At 38.8% G+C, this 25,658-nt stretch overlaps 1 protein-coding gene and 1 long non-coding RNA gene across 3 annotated transcripts in view; one reads left to right on the plus strand and one right to left on the minus strand.

The window, feature by feature from the left end:
- Positions 1–1,053: 1,053 nt before the first annotated feature.
- The window catches only part of eml3 (EMAP like 3), a 65,387-nt gene continuing 40,782 nt past the window's right edge, over positions 1,054–25,658 (minus strand). For both annotated transcript variants that reach the window (XM_062965467.1, XM_062965466.1), the window contains exons 15-24: positions 25,004–25,155; positions 17,754–17,879; positions 17,531–17,662; positions 12,472–12,539; positions 9,466–9,554; positions 9,260–9,357; positions 6,838–6,925; positions 6,632–6,730; positions 4,386–4,516; positions 1,054–1,728 (exon numbers count right to left, since the gene is read on the minus strand). In XM_062965467.1, the coding sequence (XP_062821537.1) occupies positions 1,576–1,728; positions 4,386–4,516; positions 6,632–6,730; positions 6,838–6,925; positions 9,260–9,357; positions 9,466–9,554; positions 12,472–12,539; positions 17,531–17,662; positions 17,754–17,879; positions 25,004–25,155 (1,136 nt within the window). In that variant the 3' untranslated portion in view covers positions 1,054–1,575. The remainder of the gene's footprint in view (positions 1,729–4,385; positions 4,517–6,631; positions 6,731–6,837; positions 6,926–9,259; positions 9,358–9,465; positions 9,555–12,471; positions 12,540–17,530; positions 17,663–17,753; positions 17,880–25,003; positions 25,156–25,658) is intronic.
- Positions 1,603–17,375, plus strand: LOC134294427 (uncharacterized). Its single transcript, XR_010001336.1, has 2 exons — positions 1,603–1,742; positions 3,239–17,375. It is a non-coding gene; the product is annotated as an uncharacterized LOC134294427 (long non-coding RNA).

The raw sequence follows: 25,658 nt of genomic DNA on the forward strand, positions 1-25,658 counted from the left end.
ATCCTTAGAAAACGCAATTGCTCAAAGATAAAGATTAATAATAATAGTAAGAAGAAGAATAGCAATAATAATAGCAATAACCATAATAATAATAATAATAATAATAATAGACACTTGGGAAGTGTTCGACTTGTGATTTTATGATACAAAATCCAGCATATCTATCTTGTTTGCTGTGTCATAAATAATAATAATAATAATAATAATAATAATAATAATAATAATAATAATAATAATAATAGACACTTGGGAAGTGTTCGACTTGTGATTTTGTGATACAAAATCCAGCATATCTATCTTGTTTGCTGTGTCATAAATAATAATAATAATAATAATAATAATAATAATAATAATAATAATAATAATAATAGACACTTGGGAAGTGTTCGACTTGTGATTTTGTGATACAAAATCCAGCATATCTCTCTTGTTTGCTGTGTCATACAATAAAATAGCCCGGAAAATTCACAGCGACCCAGTGATTCGGCCATGAAAGCCTTCAACAACACAACTGCTCCAAGATAAAGATAATAATAATAAGAAGAAGAAATATAGTAATAATAGTAATAATAATAGTAATAGTTATAATAATAATAATAGCCTGGAAAACTCACAGCGACCCATTGATTCTGGCCATGAAAGCCTTAGACAACACAATTGCTCAAAGATAAAGATAAGAAGAAGAAGAAGAAGAAGAAGAAGAAGAAGAAGAAGAAGAAGAAGAAGAAGAAGAAGAAATATAATAATAATAATAATAGTAATAATAATAATAGCCTGGAAAACTCACAGCGACCCAGTGATTCCGGCCATGAAAGCCTTCGACAACACAATTGCTCCAAGATAAAGATAATAATAAGACGAAAAACAGTAATAATAATAGTAATAGTAATAATAATAGCCTGGAAAACTCAACATTGACCCATTGATTCTGGCCATGAAATCCTTAGACAACACAATTGCTCCAAGATAAAGAATAATAATAATAATAATAATAATAATAATAATAATAATAATAATAATAATAATAATAGTCACTAGGCACAGAAACATGTGAAGGATTTCAAAGGCAAAGGTTTATTTTTCCAGGTTTCTCACAGTGTTCAGGCCGCCTCCCTTTGCTCTTTCAATATATATAAAAACATCAGACGCAGCATCTCCAGGAATCACTAGGAATGTAAATGAAGTGCGGACGGAGGGATCACAGGGAGCCGAGAGCCATTTGGGAACCACATCGCCATGGGTTTCCCCCACATTTGTATCCGTTGGACTCGCCACTCTTTCCAAAATCTCCCTAATGTTTTGAGATGTTGGTCTCTCCTTTCCTGAGTCCCTGACAGCTTGTTGTCCCCGGCTGTTATTATTATTATTTTCCCCCACCCTTGAGTTAGTTAATAAAGCGCATCACGGTTAGCCAAAGAAAAATAATCTCGCCTGCTGGGGAGGAAAAAAGAGACTCCTCTATCGTCCCGAGGCATCCGAAAGCCCCGGGCGCACCATCTCAAAAGGTTGCACCGCCCACACTCACGAAAGCTGAGCCAAAATACTGCATGGTTTTGCATTGTTTTTCTTCCAGCTTCAGGTGTTCAGCCCTCCGTCCCATCCTGGGAGGACGCGCCACTGGAAGATGCTGGTGTCCTTGCCCCCCATGGAGATGAGGAAGCTGTCGTCGTGGGTGAAGCGCACGTTGGTGACGTGGCTCCCGTGGCCCCGGTAGACGTGGCTCGGAGCCTGCAGAAGAAAAGGTAGGGAAGAGAATATAATATTCACAATTATTATTATTTACTAGCTTGGGGACCCGGTGCCCGGGTCATTTGAGAAAGGCATTGTTTGCCTGTGTTCCGAATTTAGTCTAGGTCCAGGGTCAGTGGGGTTCAGTGGGTGTGGGGAACTACAACTCCCATTGTCCATGGTCCACCCCCCTCCAAACACCGCCAGGATATAAAGTAGGTCATGGGGACTCTATGTGTCAAGTTTGGTCTTGATCAGTCATGGCTGTGGGTTGATGTAGTCTCAGGAAGTGAGTGAGGGTACTATAAATCCCATCATTTTTGGTCCGTTGTCCCCTAAACCGCAGGAGGACATAAAGTGGGTCATGGGAGATATGTGTACCAGGTTTGGTCCTGATGCATCATTGGATAGAGTAACAGTGGTCTGTGGGAGACCAAGCGTTTGAAAGTACTGCAAATCCCATCATCATCCATTGTCCAGCCTGCCCCCAAATGGCACCAGGACCTAGAATGGGTCATGGGGGTTAAGTGTGCCAAGTTTGGTCCTGATCCATCATTAGTTAGAGTAACTGTGGTCTCTTGGAGACAAAGTGTTTGAAAGTACTGAAAATCCCATAATCCTTTGTGCATCCTCCCCCAAAGTGCTGCAGCCGTGTAAAGTTTGTCATTTGGGATATGTGTGCCAAGTTTGGTCCTGATCTGTCATTAGTTAAGAGTAACTGTGGTCTCTTGGAGACAAAGCGTTTGAAAGTACTGCAAATCCCATAATCCTTTGTGCATCCTTCCCCAAAGTGCTGCAGCGTGCAAAGTTTGTCATTTGGGATATGTGTGCCAAGTTTGGTTCAGTTCTGTCATTTGTGGCAGTTGCTGTGGTCTCAAGAAGTGAGTGAAGGTACTGTAAATCCCATCATCCTTGGTCCATCCTGCCCCAATCTGCACCAGGACATAAAGGGGGTCACAGGGGTTCTGTGTGCCAAGTTTGGTCCAGTTCCCTCACTGGTGGACGTTGCAGTAGTCTGTGGGAGGCGAAGCGATTGAAAGTACTGCAAATCCCATCATCCATGGCCCATCATATAGACATAGATTTATTATTATTATTATTATTATTAGTAGTAGTAGTAGTAGTAGAACTAGCTTGGGTACCCGACGTTGCCTGGGTTATTTGAAAAAGTACTGGGATGTCTGTGGTGGAGGAAAAAGAGAACAGCTAGGATAAAAATTGTCAGTGTGTTTTGATAGAGGGAAATGTTAGATCAAATGTTTGCTCTTGGATTGTGTGTTTGTGTTCTGGCAAGCTTTTCAGCAGCAGAGAACTGCATTCCAGCCTTGATTGATAGCCTGCACGGTCAATGGGTCAAGACTTCCGTTTCAACTATGAGGACGGAACATTTGTCATAGTCTGTGGTGTGATTCTCAGGCACCTTTGGCCCCTGACCCGGCAGCCATTGCTGACCAAACTGAAGAGGACTTGGGTTTTTTCCCCAAGTGATCAAGATTCAATTCCTTTCCAGATGCCTCCTGTTGACATTTCCATGCCAGAGCCAATTAAGGATGCCCTTGAGACGGTGCAGGCTCTCCCAGGATCTCTGGAAGGTTTACTGTTTGATCGAAGGGCTTTCCTGAAAACAGACCGCTCTCAAAGGCAACGTTTAAGAAGTGTCAGATTAGCAGAGCGAGGCGATTGTGGCTAAACCCAGTTCTCTTGGGAAGAATTAGGGAGGCAGGCACCTGGCGCGATGTTTTTGGCAGCTCAATTCTCTTGGGAAGTATTGGGGAGTCAAGCACCTGCTTTGGGGGAAGCTATGAACTTCATTAAAAGGCTTGCGCTGAGAATCTTCTGTGCGGTGTAAACTTAACTTCTGACTGAAAAGCATCGTCGTATCTTGTTCCTGATTTCCAAGCGGCCTGACGGTGCGCTTACTCTGGAGTAGACCGGGTGTTGGTTTACCTTCTTGCCAAGTTGGGACTGCGTTTCAGCTCCTGAACATCTAGTTTTGCCTTGCCTTGCAATACGAATTGGACCTCTATTCTAAAGGACTCCTCTAGTTCTCTACTCCTTACCCCACTCAAAACTCAGATGGAGTTTGAGTGTGTTTCGGTTTCTGGATTTTGAACTCTAATACTGGGCATAAGACTTTATCTTATTGGACTAAAATTGATCTTTCCTGGAAGGTCGATTGCTACTTCTATTTTACTGCTTATTTCCATTTGGAACTTTATTTGCTTTAATAAAAATATTATATTGTTATTGGCTTCTGTGTTGGTTCCCAGTGTTTGCGCCGCCCAGGAGTGTTACATGTGGAATGTTGGGAGGACTTGTTGCTTTTCCCTTTGCAGGGAACATGTGTCCGGAGAGTTATGGTGTTTGGAGTTGTAAATAGCCTTGTATATAAATAAAGCCTAGTACCGCTGGGATCAGCAGATAATCTACGGCTGTGGTGTTGGGTTTGTCAGTGCTACTGTGCAAGATTCTCATCTCTCCCCTGCTCCCACCCTGACAAAAATGTCCCCGAATGAAAGCCTTCCCTTGGGTGGTGGGCAGGGTGGTGTTTGAGGAGGGCACTGGCGGGGCTCTTGGACATGTTCACGCCGCTCACTATAACTGGGGTGTCTGTGGTGGAGGAAACACACATCCCATCCCCCCCTACTTCTGGCTACCTTGGGTTTGGCACACGGGTACTGGAAAAGGTGCACTTTGCAGAAATCATCGGCCACGGCCACGACCCGCTCGTTGTGGGACCGGCAGAGAGAGTTGATGTCGGTGCCGTCGGAGCCGTCGGGCCACACCCCTGCGGATAACAATTGGGGAGAAAGGGGGAATGAGAAATAATAATAATAATAATAATAATAATAATAATAATAATACATGCCAGGTTGACCTCGAGAAACTCTACCAGTACATAAAGTTTGTTATGTTGGGCAATAATAATAATAATACATGCCAGGTTGACCTCGAGAAACTCCATCAGTACTTAAAAGTTTGTTATGTTGGGAAAGAACAACAACAGCAGCAACAACAGCAACATTAATAATAATACATGCCAAGTTGACCCCGAGAAACTCCACCAGTACTTAAAGTTTGTTATGTTGGGCAATAATAATAATAATAATAATAATAATAATAATAATAATAATAATTGTTATTATTATTATTATTATTATTATTATTAATACATGCCAGGTTGACCCCGAGAAACTCCATCAGTACTTAAAAGTCTGCTATGTTTGGCAATAATAATAATAATAATAATAATAATAATAATAATACATGCCAGGTTGACTCTGAGAAACTCCATCAGTACTTAAAAGTTTGTTATGTTGGGCAATAATAATAATAATAACAATAATAATACATGCCAGGTTGACCCCGTATCAGTATGTAAAGTTTGTTATGTTGGGCAATAATAATAATAATAATAACACATGCCAGGTTGACCCCGTATCAGTATGTAAAGTTTGTTATGTTGGGCAATAATAATAACAATAATAATACATGCCAGGTTGACCCCGTATCAGTATGTAAAGTTTGTTATGTTGGGCAATAATAATAATAATAATAATAATAATAATAATAATAATAATAATAATAATACATGCCAGGTTGACCCCGTATCAGTATGTAAAGTTTGTTATGTTGGGCAATAATAATAATAATAACAATAATAATACATGTCAGGTTGACCCCGTATAAGTATGTAAAGTTTGTTATGTTGGGCAATAATAATAATAATAATAATAATAATAATAATAATAATACATGCCAGGTTGACCCCGTATCAGTATGTAAAGTTTGTTATGTTGGGCAATAATAATAATAATAATAATAATAATAATAATAATAATACATGCCAGGTTGACCCTGAGAAACTCCATCAGTACTTAAAGTTTGTTATGTTGGGATAATAATAATAATAATAATAATAATAATAATAATAATAATAATAATAAATACATGCCAGGTTGACCTCGAGAAATGCCATCAGTATGTAAAGTTTGTTATGCTGGGCAATAATAATAATAATAATAATAATAATAATAATAATAATAATAATAATACATGCCAGGTTGACCCCGTATCAGTATGTAAAGTTTGTTATGTTGGGCAATAATAATAATAATAATAATAATAATAATAATAATAATAATAATACATGCCAGGTTGTCCCCGAGAAACTCCATCAGTATGTAAAGTTTGTTATGTTGGGATAATAATAATAATAATAATAATAATAAATGCTAGGTTGACCCCGAGAAACTCCATCAGTACTTAAAGGTTTGTTATGTTGGGATAATAATAATAATAATAATAATAATAATAATAATAATAATAATAATACATGCCAGGTTGACCCCGTATCAGTATGTAAAGTTTGTTATGTTGGGCAATAATAATAATAATAGTAATAGTAATAATAATACATGCCAGGTTGACCCTGAGAAACCCCATCAGTACTTAAAGTTTGTTATGTTGAGAAAGAACAATAATAATAATAATAATAAATGCCAAGTTGACCCCGAGAAACCCCATCAGTACTTAAAGTTTGTTATGTTGGGAAAGAACAATAATAATAATAATAATAATAATAATAATAATAATAATAATAAATGCCAAGTTGACCCCCGATAAACTCCATCAGTATTTAAAGTTTGTTATGTTGGGATAATAATAATAATAATAATAATAATAATAATAATAATAATAATAATAATAATACATGCCAGGTTGACCCCGAGAAACTCCATCAGTACTTAAAAGTTTGTTATGTTGGACAATAATAATAATAATAATAATAATAATAATAATAATAATACATGCCAAGTTCACTCTGAAAAACTCCATCATTACGTAAAGTTTGTTATGCTTCTGATGCGATAAATAAATATAACTTTCCTTCCAAACTTACCAAAGACGTGGAAGCCCAGCACACAGGTGTATGAGCTCCACTCCCGGTCTCGGTTCTCAAACCGGTTCCTGAGCAGCTTGCAGCCTTTGGCCACGTCCCCTGCAGACAAAACAAAAACCACGAGGAAATTTCTTTATTTCTGCAGTCCTTACTAACAAGGGAGGGAGCAAGTTTATGAGCCACCTTGGGATAAGCAAGATACTTACAGTAAAGGATTTCGTAGTCCCCTGAATTCGACATGATGAATTTCCCATCCTTGGACCAGTCCAGATGTGTGATGAAACTGGAGTGTCCCTATAATAATGGGGAAGAAGAGAAACGGAGGGCTGATTTGGAGGTACCGTATATACTCGAGTATAAGCCGACCCGAATATAAGCCGAGGCACCTAATTTTACCACAAAGAAACTGGGAAAACATTGACTCCAGTATAAGCCGAGGGTGGTAAATTTCAGAAATAAAAACAGATACCGATAAAATTACACTAATTGAGGTATCAGTAGGTTAAATGTTTTTGAATATTTACATAAAGCTCTAATTTAAGATAAGACTGTCCAACTCTGATCCAATCATTATTCTCATCTTCTTCAATGTAAATGTGCTTACGTATCCTTTTAATAATAATAGAGTAAAATAATAAATGTAATAATAAATAAATAATCAGCTGATGACCCAAAATGCAGACTGTGCAAGGAAACTGACGAAACCATGGATCATATCCTCAGCTACTGTAAGAAAATTGCACAGACAGACTACAAACAGAGGCACAACTACATGGCCCAAATGATTCATTGGGACTTATGCCTCAAGTACCACCTGCCAGCAGCAAAGAACTGGTGGGATCACAAACCTGCAAAAGTATTGGAAAATGAGCACGCAAAGATACTTCCGAATCCAGACTGACAAAGTTCTGGAACACAACACACCAGACATCACAGTTGTGGAAAAGAAAAAGGTTTGGATCATTGATGTTGCCATCCCAGGTGACAGTCGCATTGACGATAAACAACAGGAAAAACTCAGCCGCTATCAGGACCTCAAGATTGAACTTCAAAGACTCTGGCAGAAACCAGTACAGGTGGTCCCGGTGGTGATGGGCACACTGGGTGCCGTGCCAAAAGATCTCAGCCGGCATTTGGAAACAATAGACATTGACAAAATTAAGATCTGCCAACTGCAAAAGGCCACCCGACTGGGATCTGCACACATCATCCGAAAATACATCACACAGTCCTAGACACTTGGGAAGTGTTGGACTTGTGATTTTGTGATACCAAAAGCAGCATATCTATTTTGTTTGCTGTGTCATAATAAAATAATAATAATAATAAATAGAGTAAAATAACAAATATAACAATAATAATAAGATCAGAGTGAAATAATAAATGTATTAATTATACAGTAGAGTCTCACTTATCCAAGCTAAACGGGCCGGCAGAAGCTTGGATAAGCGAATATCTTGGATAATAAGGATTAAGGAAAAGCCTATTAAACATCCAATTAGGTTATGATTTTACAAATTAAGCACCAAAACATAATGTTATACAATAAATTTGACAGAAAAAGTAGTTCAATAGCCAGTAATGCTATGTAGTAATTACTGTGTTTACGAATTTAGCACCAAAATATCATGATGTATTGAAAACATTGACTGCAAAAATGTGTCGGATAATCCAGAACGTTGGATAAGTGAGACTCTACTGTAGTAGCAACAATAATAGAGAAAAATAATAAATGTAATAGTAGCAACAATAATAGATTACAATAAATGTAATAGTAGCAACAATAATAGAGAAAAATAATAAATGTAATCATACCAATAATAATAGAGAAAAATAATAAATGTAACAATATCAATAATAATAGAGAAAAATTATAAATGTAACAATACCAATAATAATAGAGAAAAATAATAAATGTAACAATACCAATAATAATGGAGAAAAATAATAAATGTAATAATACCAACAATAATAGAGAAAAATAATAAATGTAATAAAACCAAAAAGAGAAAAATAATAAATGTAACAATACCAATAATAATAGAGAAAAATAATTAATGTAAAATACCAATAATAATAGAGAAAAATAATAAATGTAACAATACCAACAATAGAGAAAAATAATAAATGTAACAATACCAATAATAATAGAGAAAAATAATAAATGTAATAATACCAACAATAATAGAGAAAAATAATAAATGTAACAATACCAATAATAATAGAGAAAAATAATAAATGTAATAATACCAACAATAATAGAGAAAAATAATAAATGTAATAATACCAATAATAATAGAGAAAATATTAAATGTAATAATAATAGTAAGATCAGAGTGAAATAAATATATTATTATTAATAATAATAATAGAGTAAAATAAATGTAATAGTAGCAACAATAATAGAGAAAAATAATAAATGTAATATACCAATAATAATAGAGAAAAATAATAAATGTACCATATATTCTCGAGTATAAGCTGACCCAAATATAAGCCAACCAGGACCCTCACCCGAGTATAAGCCGAGGGGGGCTTAAAAAAAGGGCTGAAAAACTAGGCTTATACTCGAGTATATACAGTATCTAACTCCAGTTTCTATTGCAAGAAAGATATAATTCTGCTCACGGTGCAGCGGCCAAAGCGGCTGTATTTGTGCCCACTCTCCTCCACGTTGTATATGTAGATGAAGTTGTCGTGAGAGCCGATAGCCAAGAAATCCCCATCTGGAAGAAGAGAAAAAACCCAAAGTCATAAGAAGAGAAGGATGGAAGTAAAGCACAAGGGCTGGATTGGGAAAGGAATAATATTCGAGGAGGAAACAAGAGTCTAACCTGGTGAATAGCGCACCACCGAGAGTTGCTCGTTCCCGTCGGTGTAGCCTGACAGCACTTGCCGGGTCTCGGTGTCTACTACAACCCAACTATAGGGAAGAAACAAATAGTATTTTTAGTGGCTAACTATGGGCTCTATATACACCAGGGGTCCCCAAACTAAGGCCCGGGGACCCTCCGAGGTCATTTACCTGGCCCCCGCCCTCAGTTTTATAATATAATATATTGTATATGCATATAATATTGATAATAATATTATAATGTAATACAATATAACACTAATAATAACACCATATAATAATATTAATTATATATTCTATATTACATATAATATTACTAATAATATTACAGTATAGTGGTATAGTTCAATATAGTAATATATAATGCTGATATATATTGTGCTATGCTAATAATATAATATATTGTATATACATATAATTTGTAAGCCAGTCTGAGTCCCCTTTGGGGTGAGAAGGGTGTGATACAAATGTAGTAAATAAATGCAGTAAATAATAAATAAATAAATTTTAGACTTAGGCTCACCCAAAGTCTGAAATGACTTGAAGGCACACAACAACAACAACAACAACAACAACAACAACAACAACAACCCTAATTAACTTGACTATCTCATTGGCCAGAAGCAGGACCACACTTCCCATTGAAATCCTGATAAATGTATGTTGGTTAAAATTGTTTTTATTTTTAAATATTGTATTGTTCTTTCATTGTTCTTGTTGTTGTTTTTGCACTACAAATAAGACATATGCAGTGTGCATCGGAATTTATTTGTATTTTTTTCAAATGATAATCCGGCCCCTCAACAGTCTAAAGGATTGTGGACCGGCCCTCGGCTTAAAAAGTTTGGGGACCCCTGATATACACAATAGGACTGTCCCCATAGCCAAAAAGGCAGTGCATAAAAAGCCAAATTCTAATCATTGGGGTGAAAGAAGTCATTACTGCTCTTTTATCTACAGCAATTGCAGTATTTTATTGTTTTAATTGAATTTATAATGTTGTTTTGATTGTTGATTGCCTATGTTTTGTTCCGCACGTGTTGTATTTTGTGTTTTGTGAGCCATCCCAAGTCCCCCCGATGGTGGCGGGGTATAATTATCATTATTTATATATTATATTAATTATCTATATATATAAAAGGGTAATGAAATTTCGGCCTAGGACAAAACAACAAAACTACACATCCCAGAAACACTAAACTTGGCAGCACAACCCCTCATCCATGCCTCTACGTTCATACAACAAAAAGAAAAGAAAAAGAAAGTCCTAATTAGAGGGAGAGGAATAATTGTTTTTATCCAATTGCTGCCAGTTAGAAGGCTAAGCTCTGCCCACTTGGTCTCCTAGCAACCCACTCAGCCCAGGGGACAGGCAGAGTTAGGCCTCACTTAGGCCTCTTCCACACTGCCTATAAAATACAGATTATCTGATTTGAACTGGATTATATGGCAGTGTAGACTCAAGGCCCTTCCACACAGCTATATAACCCATTTATAATGGACTTCATGTAAGGTAAAACCTTTACCCTTTACCTTAACTACCACCAATTCCTCAATACTTTTATTTCCCTTTCCACCAGACTTCGCCACAGCAACGTGTGGCCGGGCACAGCTAGTATATTATATTTTATGTAATATTACTAATAATATTACAATATATTGATACAGTACAATATGGTAATTTATTACCAGTATTGTACTATGCTAATAATATAATATTGTATGTAAATTTAATTTGTAAGCTGCTCTGAGTCCTCTTCGGGGTGAGAAGGGCGGGATATAAATGTAGTAAATATATATATATTATTACTATATATACTCGAATATAAGCCTAGTTTTTCAGCCCTTTTTTTAAGACTGAAAAAGTCCCCCTCGGCTTATACTCAGGTGAGGGTCCTGGTTGGCTTATATTTGGGTCAGCTTATACTCGAGAACATATGGTACATTTATTATTTTTCTCTATTATTGTTGCTACTATTACATTGATTTTACTCTATTATTATTATTATTATTATTATTATTATTATTATTATTATTATATTATTATTATTACATTTATTATTTCACTCTGATCTTATTACAGTAGAGTCTCACTTATCCAACACTCGCTTATCCAACGTTCTGGATTATCCAAGGCATTTTTGTAGTCAATGTTTTCAATATATCGTGATATTTTGATGCTAAATTCATAAATATAGTAATTACTACATAGCATTACTGCGTATTGAACTACTTTTTCTGCCAAATTTGTTGTCTAACATGATGTTTTGGTGCTTAATTTGTAAAATCATAACCTAATTTGATGTTTAGTAGGCTTTTCCTTAATGCCTCCTTATTATCCAACATATTCGCTTATCCAACATTCTGCTGGCTTATATTTGGGTCAGCTTATACTCGAGAATATATGGTACATTTATTATTTCTCTCTATTATTATTGGTATTATTACATTTATTATTTTTCTCTATTATTGTTGCTACTATTACATTTATTTTACTCTATTTTATTATTATTATTAATACATTTATTATTTCACTCTATTTATTATTACATGTATTATTTTACTCTATTATTATTAAAAGGATACATAACCACATTGACGTTGAAGAAGATGAGAAGAATGATTGGATCAGAGTTGGACAGTCTTACCTTAAATTTGAGCTTTATGTAAATATTCAAAAACATTGAAGAAGATGAAAATAATGATTTAATCAGAGTTAGACAGTCTTATCTTAAATTAGAGCTTGATGTAAAGATTCAAAAACATTTAACTTACTGATGCCTCAATTAATGTAATTTTATTGATATCTATTTTTGTTTCTGAAATTTACCACCCTCGGCTTATACTGGAGTCAATGTTTTCCCAGTTTTTTGGTGGTAAAATTAGGTGCCTCGGCTTATATTCGGGTCAGCTTATACTCGAGTATATACAGTATTATTATTATTATTATTATTATTATTATTATTATTATTATTATTATTATTACCGTCCCGTGCTGAGCCCCACCGTCACCACTTTCCCGCTCGGATGGAAGTCGGCACAAAGGCCTGTTTCCTAAAAAGAAAAGAGAAAGAGGAACCATATGAAGAAACAACAACAACATTTTTCTGGCATTTTCTTATGGGTACCTTAAAAGAATTCTCCGCTTTTTAAGAGCGGTACCTATAGTAGAGTCTCACTTATCCAACATTCGCTTATCCAATGTTCTGGATTATCCAACACATTTTTGTAGTCAGTTTTCAATACATCATGATATTTTGGTGCTAAATTCCCCCCTCTCCCCGCCAAGGTCTAACTGCCAATCTGGACCAGAATGAAGAAGACGGGGCCAGGAAGACATCTTTCCACCATGTCTCCTGTATCAATTTAATGATATAATAATATATAATAATATTATACTACATTAATATTATAATATATTGTACTAGCTGTGCCCGGCCACACGTTGCTGTGGCAAAGTATGGTGGTATAGGAAATAAAGTATTGAGGAAGTGGTGGTAGTTAAGGTAAAGAGTAAAGGTGTGGAGTCCAGAGAATCCAGTTAAAGCAGATAATCTATATATATATAAAAGAGTGATGGCATCACGGCAGTGGACAAAACAACAAAAGTAAACACCCCACAACCTCGAAAATTGACAGCACAACCCCTCATCCATGCCTCTAGGTTGATACAACAAAAAGAAAAGAAAAATAAAGTCCTAATTATAAGGAGAGGAATAATTGTTTTTATCGAATTGCTGCCAGTTAGAAGGCTAAGCTCCGCTAACTTGGTTTCCTAGCAACCCACTGAGCCCAGGGGACCCTTTACCTTAACTATCACCAATTCCTCAATACTTTATTTCCCATACCACCATACTTTGCCACAGCAACGCGTGGCCGGGCACAGCTAGTATAAGATTATAAATGGGTTATATAGCTGTGTGGAAGGGCCTTGAGTCTACACTGCCATATAATCCAGTTAAGATCTGATAATTTGTATTTTATAGGCAGTGTGGAAGAGGCCTAAGTGAGGCCTAACTCTGCCTGTCCCCTGGGTGAGTGGGTTGCAAGGGGACCAAGTGGGCGGAGCTTAGCCTTCTAACTGGCAGCAATTGGATAAAAACAATTATTCCTCTCCTTCTAATTAGGACTTTATTTTTCTTTTCTTTTTGTTGTATCAACCTAGAGGCGTGGATGATGGGTTGTGTTGTCAATTTTGGAGGTTGGGGGGGTGTTTAGTTTTGTTGTTTTGGCGGCCGCCAGGATTCCATCACTCTTTTATATATATAGATATACATGTAATATTATTAATAATATTATGATGCAATACAATGTAATCAGTTGAAACTCGAACTATCCAAGACCTACTTGCCTTTCGGAAAGCCTGCAAAACCTTTCTCTTCCGACAAGCTTTCGATGGGTGAAAAACTCAGGGCTATGTCTATTTCTATTGTTATTTTAAAGCTAATTGTATTGTTTTAATCTATTTCTGTAAACTCCTCCGAGCCAAACTGGGAGTAGCGGTATACAAATCTAATAAATAAATAAATAAATAAAATAATTGTATATTTATATTGCATGCAATATTACTAATAATATTGCAATATAGTTGTATAATATAATATATTGTGTGTATATATACTTGTAAATATACTGAGTCCCCTTCGGGGTGAGAAGGGCGGGATATCAATGTCGCAAATAAATAAATAATAAATAAATAAATACAGTAAGTAGTACGTAGTATTACTGCGTATTGAACTACTGTCAAATTTGTTGTATAACATGATGTTTTGGTGCTTAATTTGTAAAATCATAACCTAATTTGATGTTTAATAGGCTTTTCCTTAATCCCTCCTTATTATCCAACATATTCGCTTATCCAACATTCTGCCGGCCCGTTTTTGTTGGAAAAGTGAGACTCTACTGTATAACCTGAAGTCTAAGGATTCCTATAAACATAAATCATAACAACTCAATATTACTTCTTGACAAATGTTCGTCTCAGTTTGTTCCAATCGGTCCATTGTCTTGGCAAAATGCTCTGTGATACTTTTTGTGTTAATAAATCCATATGTTTAATGTCAATTAGCTTCAGCATCCATTTTTCTGTTGTAGGAATTTCTTGTGTTTTCCATAGTTTGGCGATGCATATCCTGGCGGCTGTTACCATGTATATAAAAAGTTTTTCCGTGTTGGAGTCCATTTGAAAATTGACCATACCTAATAGAAAATATTCTGGTTTTGTATTAAATTTGATTTGGAGTATTTTCTTGCCCAGTCTGCTAGGTTGATCGTATGACCTATTTCTCTTGCCCATTTTGTCATGACCACTTTTACTTGATCATCCTCAGTGTCCCATCCCAACAGTTGTTGGTATAATATTTTTATTATTTTTATTTCTGTTTTTAGTATTCTATCCCAGCATGTTTCTTTTAGTTCAAAACCTATTTTTCTATCCTCTTGGAAGATTCCCCTTATTTGCCAAAAGTTTAGCCATGTCATTGTGGGTTAGATTTTTTTTTAATCTCTTCATATGATTTAAGGCTAACCTCTTGGTTTTCCACTCTTACCGTAGTATAAAATAAATGGTCATTTTTTCCAACTATAAATGTGAATTCTTCTTCATGGAAAAATAAGACATCCCCTGAAAATAAGACCTAGCACATCTTTGGGAGCAAAAATTAATATAAGACACTGTCATGTTTTCGGGGAAACATGGTAATATTTGCCTGTAAGTCAACCATGTTTTCCTTGAAACAAGGGAAACATTGCTGGTCCGTTTATGTTGGATAAGTGAGACTCTACTGCAGGGGTCCCCAAACTAAGGCCCGGGGGCCAGATGCGACCCATCGAAGCCATTTATCCGGCCCACACGGCACAAGGGCAGAATGGGGTTGGGCTAAATGACCCAAGAGGTCCCTTCTTCTCTTACAACCCTTATTATTATTATTATTATTATTATTATTATTATTATTATTATTATTATTGACATTGATTCTGGGTGGCTATCTGTCAGGGATGCTTTGCTTGTGCTTATGGTGCACAGAGGCAGAAGGGGGTTGGACTAAATGGCCCAAGAGGTCTCTTCCAACCCTCTTTATTATTATTATTATTATTATTATTATTATTATTATTATTATTATTATTATTAACATTGATTCTGGGTGGTCATCTGTCAGGGGTGCTTTGCTTGTGCTTTCGGTGCACAAAGGCAAAGGGGGATTGGACTCAATGGCCCAAAGGGTCTCTTCCAACCCTCTTATTTATTATTATTATTGTTACAGTAGAGTCTCACTTATCCAACATAAACGGGCCGGCAGAATGTTGGATAAGCGAATATGTTGGATAATAAGGAGGCATTAAGGAAACGCCTATTAAATATCAAATTAGGTTATGATTTTACAAGTGAAGCACCAAAACATCATTTTAGACAACAAATTTGGCAGAAAAAGTAGTTCAATACGCAGTAACGCTATGTAGTAATTTCTGTATTTATGAATTTAGCACCAAAATATCATGATATATTGAAAACATTGACTACAAAAATGTGTTGGATAATCCAGAATGTTGGATAAGTGAGTGTTGGATAAGTGAGACTCTACTGTATTATTATTATTATTATTATTGCTCGGTAGCCAACTATAGTCCGGCCCTCCAATGGTCCGAAGGATCGTGAACTGGCCCCCTGTTTAAAAAGTTTGGGGACCCCTGCTCTACTGTATTCATCTACTCACATTTTGCTTTCGAGCCGCTAGGTAGGTGGAAGCCGGGCTACAGGCCAGGAGCTCACCCTGTGTTATGATTGAGCCTCATGGCTCTGTTACTGGCAGACGTGGGCGTAAGACTCCTCGAGAGTCAGATACTCTCGAGGAGCGAGAAAGAAAGAGGCTGCGAGATATCTTTGCAGAACCATCTGACGAGGATTCTTTTGAGGGGTTTACGGAGAGAATGGAGGAAGAGCTGGTTAGCTCGGAAGAGGATGAGATGGATTGGACTCGGGTAAGGGAGGAATTGGGTGCCACTGGCAATGATGGGATGGAAGATGATTGGGGACCTTCAGGACTAGACCCATGGACAAGCTGGAGGGATGGGACGGGATCCACAGCTGGGGATGCTGTGGGGCGTAGTCAGAGGTGTTCCAGTTCTGATGAGGAAAGTGATGAGGAAACGCCCGGGTTAAGGAGAACAGCTGATAGTGATGAGGACTTGTAACTGGCATAAAATGGGGTTTGGGAGCAATTGCAAATTGCGTTGGGCAAGGTAATCTGGACGAACGCTTGGGATCTGTGTGGGACGTTTTCCTGAAGACGGGTGTGTTTCGTGTGCTGACTACGTAAGTTGTTTTGGAATTTGGGTTCAGACGGCGGGAGGAATTGTGTGGGCTTTTGTTTGTGCAACCTCTGCTTAATCTCAATAGCTTTGACCTTCCGTCGTCTTCTTGACGGACGCCATCTGCTACTCTGGATTTACGGACTGAACTGACTACGGGCTCGGATTCTCCTACCTGGACTTGGTGAACTACAAACGTCTGCTTCTGCCTATCGACCTTCGGAAAGAACTGGGACTACGCTACTGCTTCAATCCTCGGCTGTTGTGTTTGTATTGGGAATTTGCCTGCTGTGTGGAGGAGTGACTTCTAAGTTACTCAAAACATAGTGCTGGCAGCAGAGAGGCATCTGCTGCCAATTAGTTACATTCTTTTGAACTCTTTGTTCCCCAGCTTCTGTTTTGTTTATTCCCAGGCTGAAGCAAGCTGTTTTGATTTTACCCGGATTATACTCCGGTTTAATCCGGTTTAACTTTTGAATGTTTTTCTTGCCCCTTTTTGCTTTTTAAGGCCAGCGTTGCCTAGCCCTTGTCTTTTACGGGCATTTTGAGTTCTGTAAATCCAATAAACTCTGTTATCTTTGATCTTGTGGCGTTCTGTCCTTGACACCCTGACCCGGGCTTTGAACTGTCAACCTCTTGATAGACAAGATTTACTGCAGCTGATGGTTTAACCTGCTAAAGTAGACTATATGGCGGTGTCGATGGCTGGATGGAAAGAGACTGGGCTGGAACCGTACCTCGAGCATGACGCTCCATGCCAGCGCGTGCTCCCCGCCGTCCCACATGCAGAGCTGCCGGTCATAGCCGCAGGTGACAATAAGGTCCCGCGAGGGGTGGGTGCCCAGACCCCAGAGCTCGTCCGTGTGGCCCTGCAAAGGAAGGACGCGGAGCAGGAGGCCGTGGAGGCGGACAGGGCTGCGGAGGAGGGCAAGCGGACCCCCAAACGCCGGCTCCTCTCACCTGGATGATGGGCCCGAAGCCGTCCTCCAGGCTCCCCAGGAGCAAGGCGTTGCGTGTGGTCCCCACCAGCAGCTCCCCGTTGTCCCCTTCGGCGATGGTGCGCACGGCCCCAAATTGCTCCGGGATCTATGTTGGCAAAAATAATAATAATTCAAACACAAATGAAGATGGGCCTGGGGTTGAAGATTCCTCTGAATTTTGATTGACTCCCAGCTAAAGCATGTTTTGGGATTATCTACAACAGTGGTTCCTATCCTTTTTTGACAAGCTGAGCCCTTTATAGCAGGGGTCCTCAAACTTTTAAAGCAGAGGGCCGGTCCACAATCCTTCAGACTGTTGAGGGGCCAAATTATCATTTGGGGGAAAAAACCAAACAAAATCCTATGCACACTGCACATTTCTTATTTGTAGTGCAAAACAACAATAACAATGAAAGAACAATACAATATTTAAAAATGAAAATAATTTTAACCAACATAAACCTATCAGGATTTCAATAGGAAGTGTGGGCCTGCTTCTGGCCAATGAGATAGTCAGGTTAATTAGGATTGTTGTTGTGTGTCTTCAAGTGATTTCAGACTTTGGGCGAGCCTAAGTCCAAAATTATTTATTTATTCATTTACTACATTTATTTACTACATTTATATCCCACCCTTCTCACCCCGAAGGGAACTCAAAGCAGCTGTATGTACATACAATATATTATATTATTAGCATAGCACAATATTAGCATTATACTATATTGAACTATACCACTATACTGTAATATTATATGCAATATATAACATATAATTAATATTATTATATGGTATTATTGTTAGTATTATATTGTATAAAATGATAATATTCTTAACAATATTATATGTATATACAATATATTATATTATTAAAACTGATATAAAAATATTATATTATAAATTAGGACGGGGGACAGGTAAATTACCTTGGAGGGCCGCATCCGGCCCCCGGGCCTTAGTTTGGGGACCCCTGCTTTATAGAATCAATTCCTATGGCACTACCTATGTAATTGGGGCCCCTGGTGGCACAGTGTGTTAAAGCGCTGAACTTGGGGACCAAAAGATCCCAGGTTCAATTCCCGGGAGCGGAATGAGCGCCCACTGTTAGCCCCAGCTCCTACCAACCTAGCAGTTCGAAAACATGCCAATGTGAGTAGATCAATAGGTACTGCTCCAGCAGGAAGGTGTCGGCGCTCCATGCAGTCATGCCTATGGCCACATGACCTTGGAGGTGTCTATGGACAACGCTGGCTCTTCGGCCTAGAAATGGAGATGAGCACCAACCCCCAGAGTCGGTCACGACTTAACTTAACATCAGGGGAAAACCTTTACTTTTACCTTTACTCCGGGATCTATGTTGGCAAAAATAATAATAATTCAAACACAAATGACCTCCTATATATACAATTGAAAATGAACCAGTTCAGTAAACAATATGTCTGGCAAATTAGTATACTGTTTAAATTCACAGTAATATCAAACACCATCAAATGGATTGTCCAATATACATTGAAATGCAGTCGGCGTTAAATTCACAGTAATAACAAGCAGCCTCAAATGGATTGTCCAATATACATTGAAATGCAATCGGCGTTGTGTATTCTAATGCCGAGAAGAGTAAGTCCGCCACGACCGGTTTCTGTCTTAAGTTGAACCATGGCAAAAACAGAAGAACGGCCTGTTCAACTATTTCAAAGCTCTCCGCTTGGGCGGTGATGACACGATCGTTGGCATATATGAAATTCTCTGTCCCTTCTGGCAGTGGTTGGTCATTTGTGTAAACCAGGGGTCCCCAAACTAAGGCCCGGGGGCCGGATGCGGCCCTCCAAGGTCATTTACCTGGCCCCCGCCCTCAGTTTTATAATATAATATATTGTATATACATATAATATTGATAATAATATTATAATGTAGTACAATATAACACTAATTATAATGCCATATAATAATATTAATTATATATTCTATATCACATATAATATTACTAATATTACAGTATAGTGGTATAGTTCAATATCTATATATATAAAATGATAAAGTTGTTTGCGCAGTGACTATAACAACACAACTAAACATCCCAGAAATACAAAATTTGGCAACACAATGCAAAAGGCTTGCCTCCAGGTTACAACAACACAACCACACCACAAAACCACAATCCAGACCCACAAAACTCACAACAACGCATCGTGACTATAACAACACAACTAAACGCCCCAGAAATATAAAACTGAACAACACAACGCAAAAGCCTTGCCTCCCAGTTGTAACAACACAACCACACCACAAAACTACAATCCGGACCCACAAAACTCACAACAATGCATCGTGACTATAACAACACAACTAAACGCCCCAGAAATACGAAACTTGGCACACAACTAAATGCCCTAGAAATACAAAACTTGACAACACAACACAAAAGCCTTTTCTCCCAGTTGTAACAACACAACTACACCACAAAACCACAATCCGGACCCACAAAACTCACAACAACGCATCGTGACTATAACACAACAAAACACCCCAGAAATACAAAATTTGACAACACAACGCAAAAGCCTTGCCTCCCAGTTGTAAGAACACAACCACAACACAAAACCACAATCCGGACCCACAAAACTCACAACAACGCATCATGACTATAACAACACAACTAAACGCCCCAGAAATACAAAACTTGGCAAAACAATGCAAAAGCCTTGCCTTCCGGTTGTAACAACACAACTACACCACAAAACCACACCGGACCCACAAAACTCACAACAACGCATCATGACTATAACAACACAACTAAATGCCCCAGAAATACGAAACTTGGCAACACAACACAAAAGCATTCCCTCCCGATTGTAACAACACAACCACACCACAAAACCACAATCTGGACCCACAAAACTCACAACAATGCTTCGTGACTATAACAACACAACTAAACGCCCCAGAAATACAAAACTTGGCACACAACTAAACGACCCAGAAATACAAAACTTCGCAACACAACACAAAAGCCTTGCCTCTCAGTTGTAACAGCACAACCACACCACAAAACCACAATCCAGACCCACAAAACTCACAACAACGCATTGTAACTATAACAAATACAACATTTGACAACACAACTCATCCACCTCCCCAATTCCTACATTCACACTTGGCCTCCAAAAAAACAATTACAATAATAACAATGACAACAACGACAACAATAAGAATCAACACAATCACAGGCAAGAAACAGCCAGGCACTGAGGCTGAGAGGCCAGTCAGTGCTACACTGGGCCTCCAAAAAACAATACAGTAGCATCTAACTTATCCAACCTTCATAATCACAACAACAACAATAATAATAAACACCTACACAGGCAAAACAAAAAAAAGACTATTGTACCACAATAAAAATATAAACCGCACTCAGCAGAATCAGACATTACAATTAACAACAAACCAAAGACAACAGGGATCTCAAGCAATTATCAATCAACACAAAAATGGAAGAAGGTAACAGAATTCAAATACTACTACTAATGTGAGTATAAAGAAGGGTGGAGGTCACAGCATAAATACAACCTAATGTAGACTGACCAACACCACCAGACTAAGCCACAGCAACGCGTGGCCGGGCACAGCTAGTAGTAATATATAATGCTAATATTGTGCTATGCTAAATATATAATATATTGTGTGTACATATAATTTGTAAGCCACTCTGAGTCCCCTCTGGGGTGAGAAGGGTGTGATACAAATGTAGTAAATAAATGCAGTAAATAAATAAATAATAAATAAATACATTTTAGTCTTAGGCTCGCCCAAAGTCTGAAATGATTTGAAGGCACACAACAACAACAACAACAACAACCCTAATTAACTTGACTATCTCATTGGCCAGAAGCAGGACTACACTTCCCATTGAAATCCTGATAAATGTATGTTGGTTAAAATTGTTTTTATTTTTAAATATTGTATTGTTCTTTCATTGTTCTTGTTGTTGTTGTTGTTTTTGCACTACAAATAAGACATATGCAGTGTGCATCGGAATTTGTATTTTTTTTTTCAAATGATAATCCGGCCCCTCAACAGTCTGAAGGATTGTGGACCGGCCCTCGGCTTAAAAAGTTTGGGGACCCCTGGTGTAAATGTTAAAACCAGGGGTCCCCAAACTAAGGCCCGGGGGCCGGATGCGGCCCTCCAAGGTCATTTACCTGGCCCCCGCCCTCAGTTTTATAATATAATATTTTTATATCAGTTTTAATAATATAATATATTGTATATACATATAATATTGATAATAATCTTATGTTATACAATATAATACTAATAGTAATGCCATATAATAATATTAATTATATGTTATATATTACATCTATATATATAAAAGAGTGATGGCATCAGGGCAGCGGACAAAACAACAAAACTACAAGCCCCCCAACCTCGAAAACTGACAGCACAACCCCTCATCCATGCCTCTAGGTTGATACAACAAAAAGAAAAGAAAAATAAAGTCCTAATTAGAGGGAGAGGAATAATTGTTTTTATCCAATTGCTGCCAGTTAGAAGGCTAAGCTCCGCTCACTTGGTCTCCTAGCAACCTACTCAGCCCAGGGGACAGGCACAGTTAGGCCTCACTTAGGCCTCTTCCACAGATTATCAGATTTTAACTAGATTATATGGCAGTGTAGACTCAAGGCCCTTCCACACAGCTATATAACCCATTTAGAATCTTATATTACCTGCTTTGAACTGGATTATCTTGACTCCACACTGCCATATAATCCACTTCAGTGTGCATACTAAACATAAAGACAACCATACAACAGACATTCAATACCACCACTACCTCAACAATCTCTCACCAACACCACCAGACAACGCCACAGCAACGCGTGGCCGGGCACAGCTAGTATTATATAATAGTATAGTGGTATAGTTCAATATAGTAATATATAATGCTAATATTATGTTATGCTAATAATATAATATATTGTACTAGCTGTGCCCGGCCACACGTTGCTGTGGCAAAGTGGTGGTGGTATTGGTTAAAAGTTGTTGTGGAATTTTTATTTGATGTCATTTGTATTTTTTTAATTAATTTTATTGTAACTTATCTTTTTTATTTATTATATTTTATTATTTTGTTGTATTATTTTTAGTTTTATTATTATAGTATTTTATTGTATTAATTTTTAGTGTTTTTAATTATTTTATTTTTTTAGTGTTTTTTATTTTTTTATTGTATTATTTGTATTTATTTTATTTTTTATTCTTTTATTAACACTGGGCTCAGTGGGTTGCTAGGAGACCAAGTGGGTGGAGCTTAGCCTTCTAAGTGGCAGCAATTGGATAAAAACAATTATTTCTCTCCCTCTAATTAGGACTTTATTTTTCTTTGCTTTTTGTTGTATCAACCTAGAGGCGTGGATGATGGGTTGTGTTGTCAAATTTCAGCTGCTCTGAGTCCCCTTCGGGGTGAGAAGAGTGGGATATAAATGTAGTAAGTAAATGCAGTAAATAATTAATTAATTTTAGACTTAGGCTCGGCCAAAGTCTGACATGACTTGAAGGCACACAACAACAACAACAACAATCCTAATTAACTTGACTATCTCATTGGCCAGTAGCAGGCCCACACTCTCCATTGAAATCCTAATAGGTTTATGTTAGTTAAAATTGTTTTCATTTTTAAATATTGTATTGTTGTTTCGTTGTTGTTGTTGTTGTTGCACTACAAATAAGACATGTGCAGTGTGCATAGGAATTTGTTTGTATTTTTTTTTTCAAATGATAATTCGGCCCCTCCACAGTCTGAAGGATTGTGGACCGGCCCTCTGCTTCAAAAGTTTGGGGAACCCTGGTTAAAACATTGAGTGTGCTTGCTGCATCATTTACGCCAGTGATTCCCCAAGTGGGCGCTACCGCCCCCTGGTGGGTGCTGCAGTGATCCAGGGGGGGCGGTGATGGCACCTATTAGGAAACAGGGGGCGGAGCTAGAGGAGTGCGCGTGGCTTCTTCCCAAGAGCGCGAGACAGGGCGGAGCCTCTATACCTCTCCTGAGAGGCCTTTTAGGACTGAAGGGCGGGGCTGGGGGTGGGGGCGGGGCCTCTTCCCAAGAGCGTGAGATAGGGCTGAGCCTCTATATCTCTCCTGAGAGGCCTTTTAGGACTAAAGGGTGGGGCTAGGGGTGGGGCGGAGCCTCTTCCCAAGAGCGTGAGATAGGGCTGAGCCTCTATATCTCTCCTGAGAGGCCTTTTAGGACTAAAGGGTGGGGCTAGGGGTGAGGCGGAGCCTCTTCCCAAGAGCGTGAGACAGGGCGGAGCCTCTATACCTCTCCTGAGAGGCCTTTTAGGACTAAAGGGTGGGGCTAGGGGTGGGGGCGGGGCCTCTTCCCAAGAGCGTGAGATAGGGCTGAGCCTCTATATCTCTCCTGAGAGGCCTTTTAGGACTAAAGGGTGGGGCTAGGGGTGGGGGCGGGGCCTCTTCCCAAGAGCGTGAGATAGGGCTGAGCCTCTATATCTCTCCTGAGAGGCCTTTTAGGACTAAAGGGTGGGGCTAGGGGTGGGGGCGGGGCCTCTTCCCAAGAGGGTGAGACAGGGCTGAGCCTCTATATCTCTCCTGAGAGGCCTTTTAGGACTAAAGGGTGGGGCTAGGGGTGGGGGCGGGGCCTCTTCCCAAGAGCGTGAGATAGGGCTGAGCCTCTATATCTCTCCTGAGAGGCCTTTTAGGACTAAAGGGTGGGACTAGGGGTGGGGGCGGGGCCTCTTCCCAAGAGCATGAGACAGGGCTGAGCCTCTATATCTCTCCTGAGAGGCCTTTTAGGACTAAAGGGTGGGACTAGGGGTGGGGGCGGGGCCTCTTCCCAAGAGCATGAGATAGGGCTGAGCCTCTATATCTCTCCTGAGAGGCCTTTTAGGACTAAAGGGTGGGACTAGGGGTGGGGGCGGGGCCTCTTCCCAAGAGCATGAGACAGGGCTGAGCCTCTATATCTCTCCTGAGAGGCCTTTTAGGACTAAAGGGCGGGGCTAGGGGTGGGGGCGGGGCCTCTTCCCAAGAGCGTGAGATAGGGCTGAGCCTCTATATCTCTCCTGAGAGGCCTTTTAGGACTAAAGGGCGGGGCTAGGGGTGGGGGCGGGGTCTCTTCCCAAGAGCATGAAATAGGGCTGAGCCTCTATATCTTTCCTGAGAGGCCTTTTAGGACTAAAGGGTGGGGGCGGGGCCTCTTCTTCCCCACACTCGCCGTACTTCCACTTCCTGCAGGAGGCTGAGTCCGGGGCTCCACCGGACCAGGCGCCGGTCTTTGCCGCCTCCGCTGAGCACCGAGCCGTCACGGCACAAACAAAGGGAGAAGATGCTGCCTTCATGGGCCCGTGTCTGCTTGGTGATCTGGTATGTCCCTGGAAACGTAAACAAGGCGAAAGACTGAGACCTCCATGACAAATACCTGTCTGGTGTATCCCCCTTTTATTTTGTTTTTGAGCTAACAGGATATGACGATTCTATGGCAGTGTACTCATAATAATCTGGAACCAGATACTGGTTTACAAGGCAGTGTACCCATAATAATTTCCAATCAGATACTAGATTATATGGCAGTGTAGACTCATAATAATTTCCAATCAGATACTAGATTATATGGCAGTGTAGACTCATAATAATTTCCAATCACATACTAGATTGTATGGCAGTGTAGACTCATAATAATCTGGAACCAGATACTGGATTGTATGGCAGTGTGGACACATAATAATCTGGAACCATATCCTGGATTATATGGCAGTGTAGACTCATAATAATCTGGAACCAGATCCTGGATTATATGGCAGTGTAGACTCATAATAATCTGGAACCAGATACTGGATTGTATGGCAGTGTGGACACATCATAATCTGGAACCAGA

Source organism: Anolis carolinensis, unplaced genomic scaffold (assembly GCF_035594765.1).
Source record: "Anolis carolinensis isolate JA03-04 unplaced genomic scaffold, rAnoCar3.1.pri scaffold_14, whole genome shotgun sequence".
NCBI lineage: Eukaryota > Metazoa > Chordata > Lepidosauria > Squamata > Dactyloidae > Anolis > Anolis carolinensis.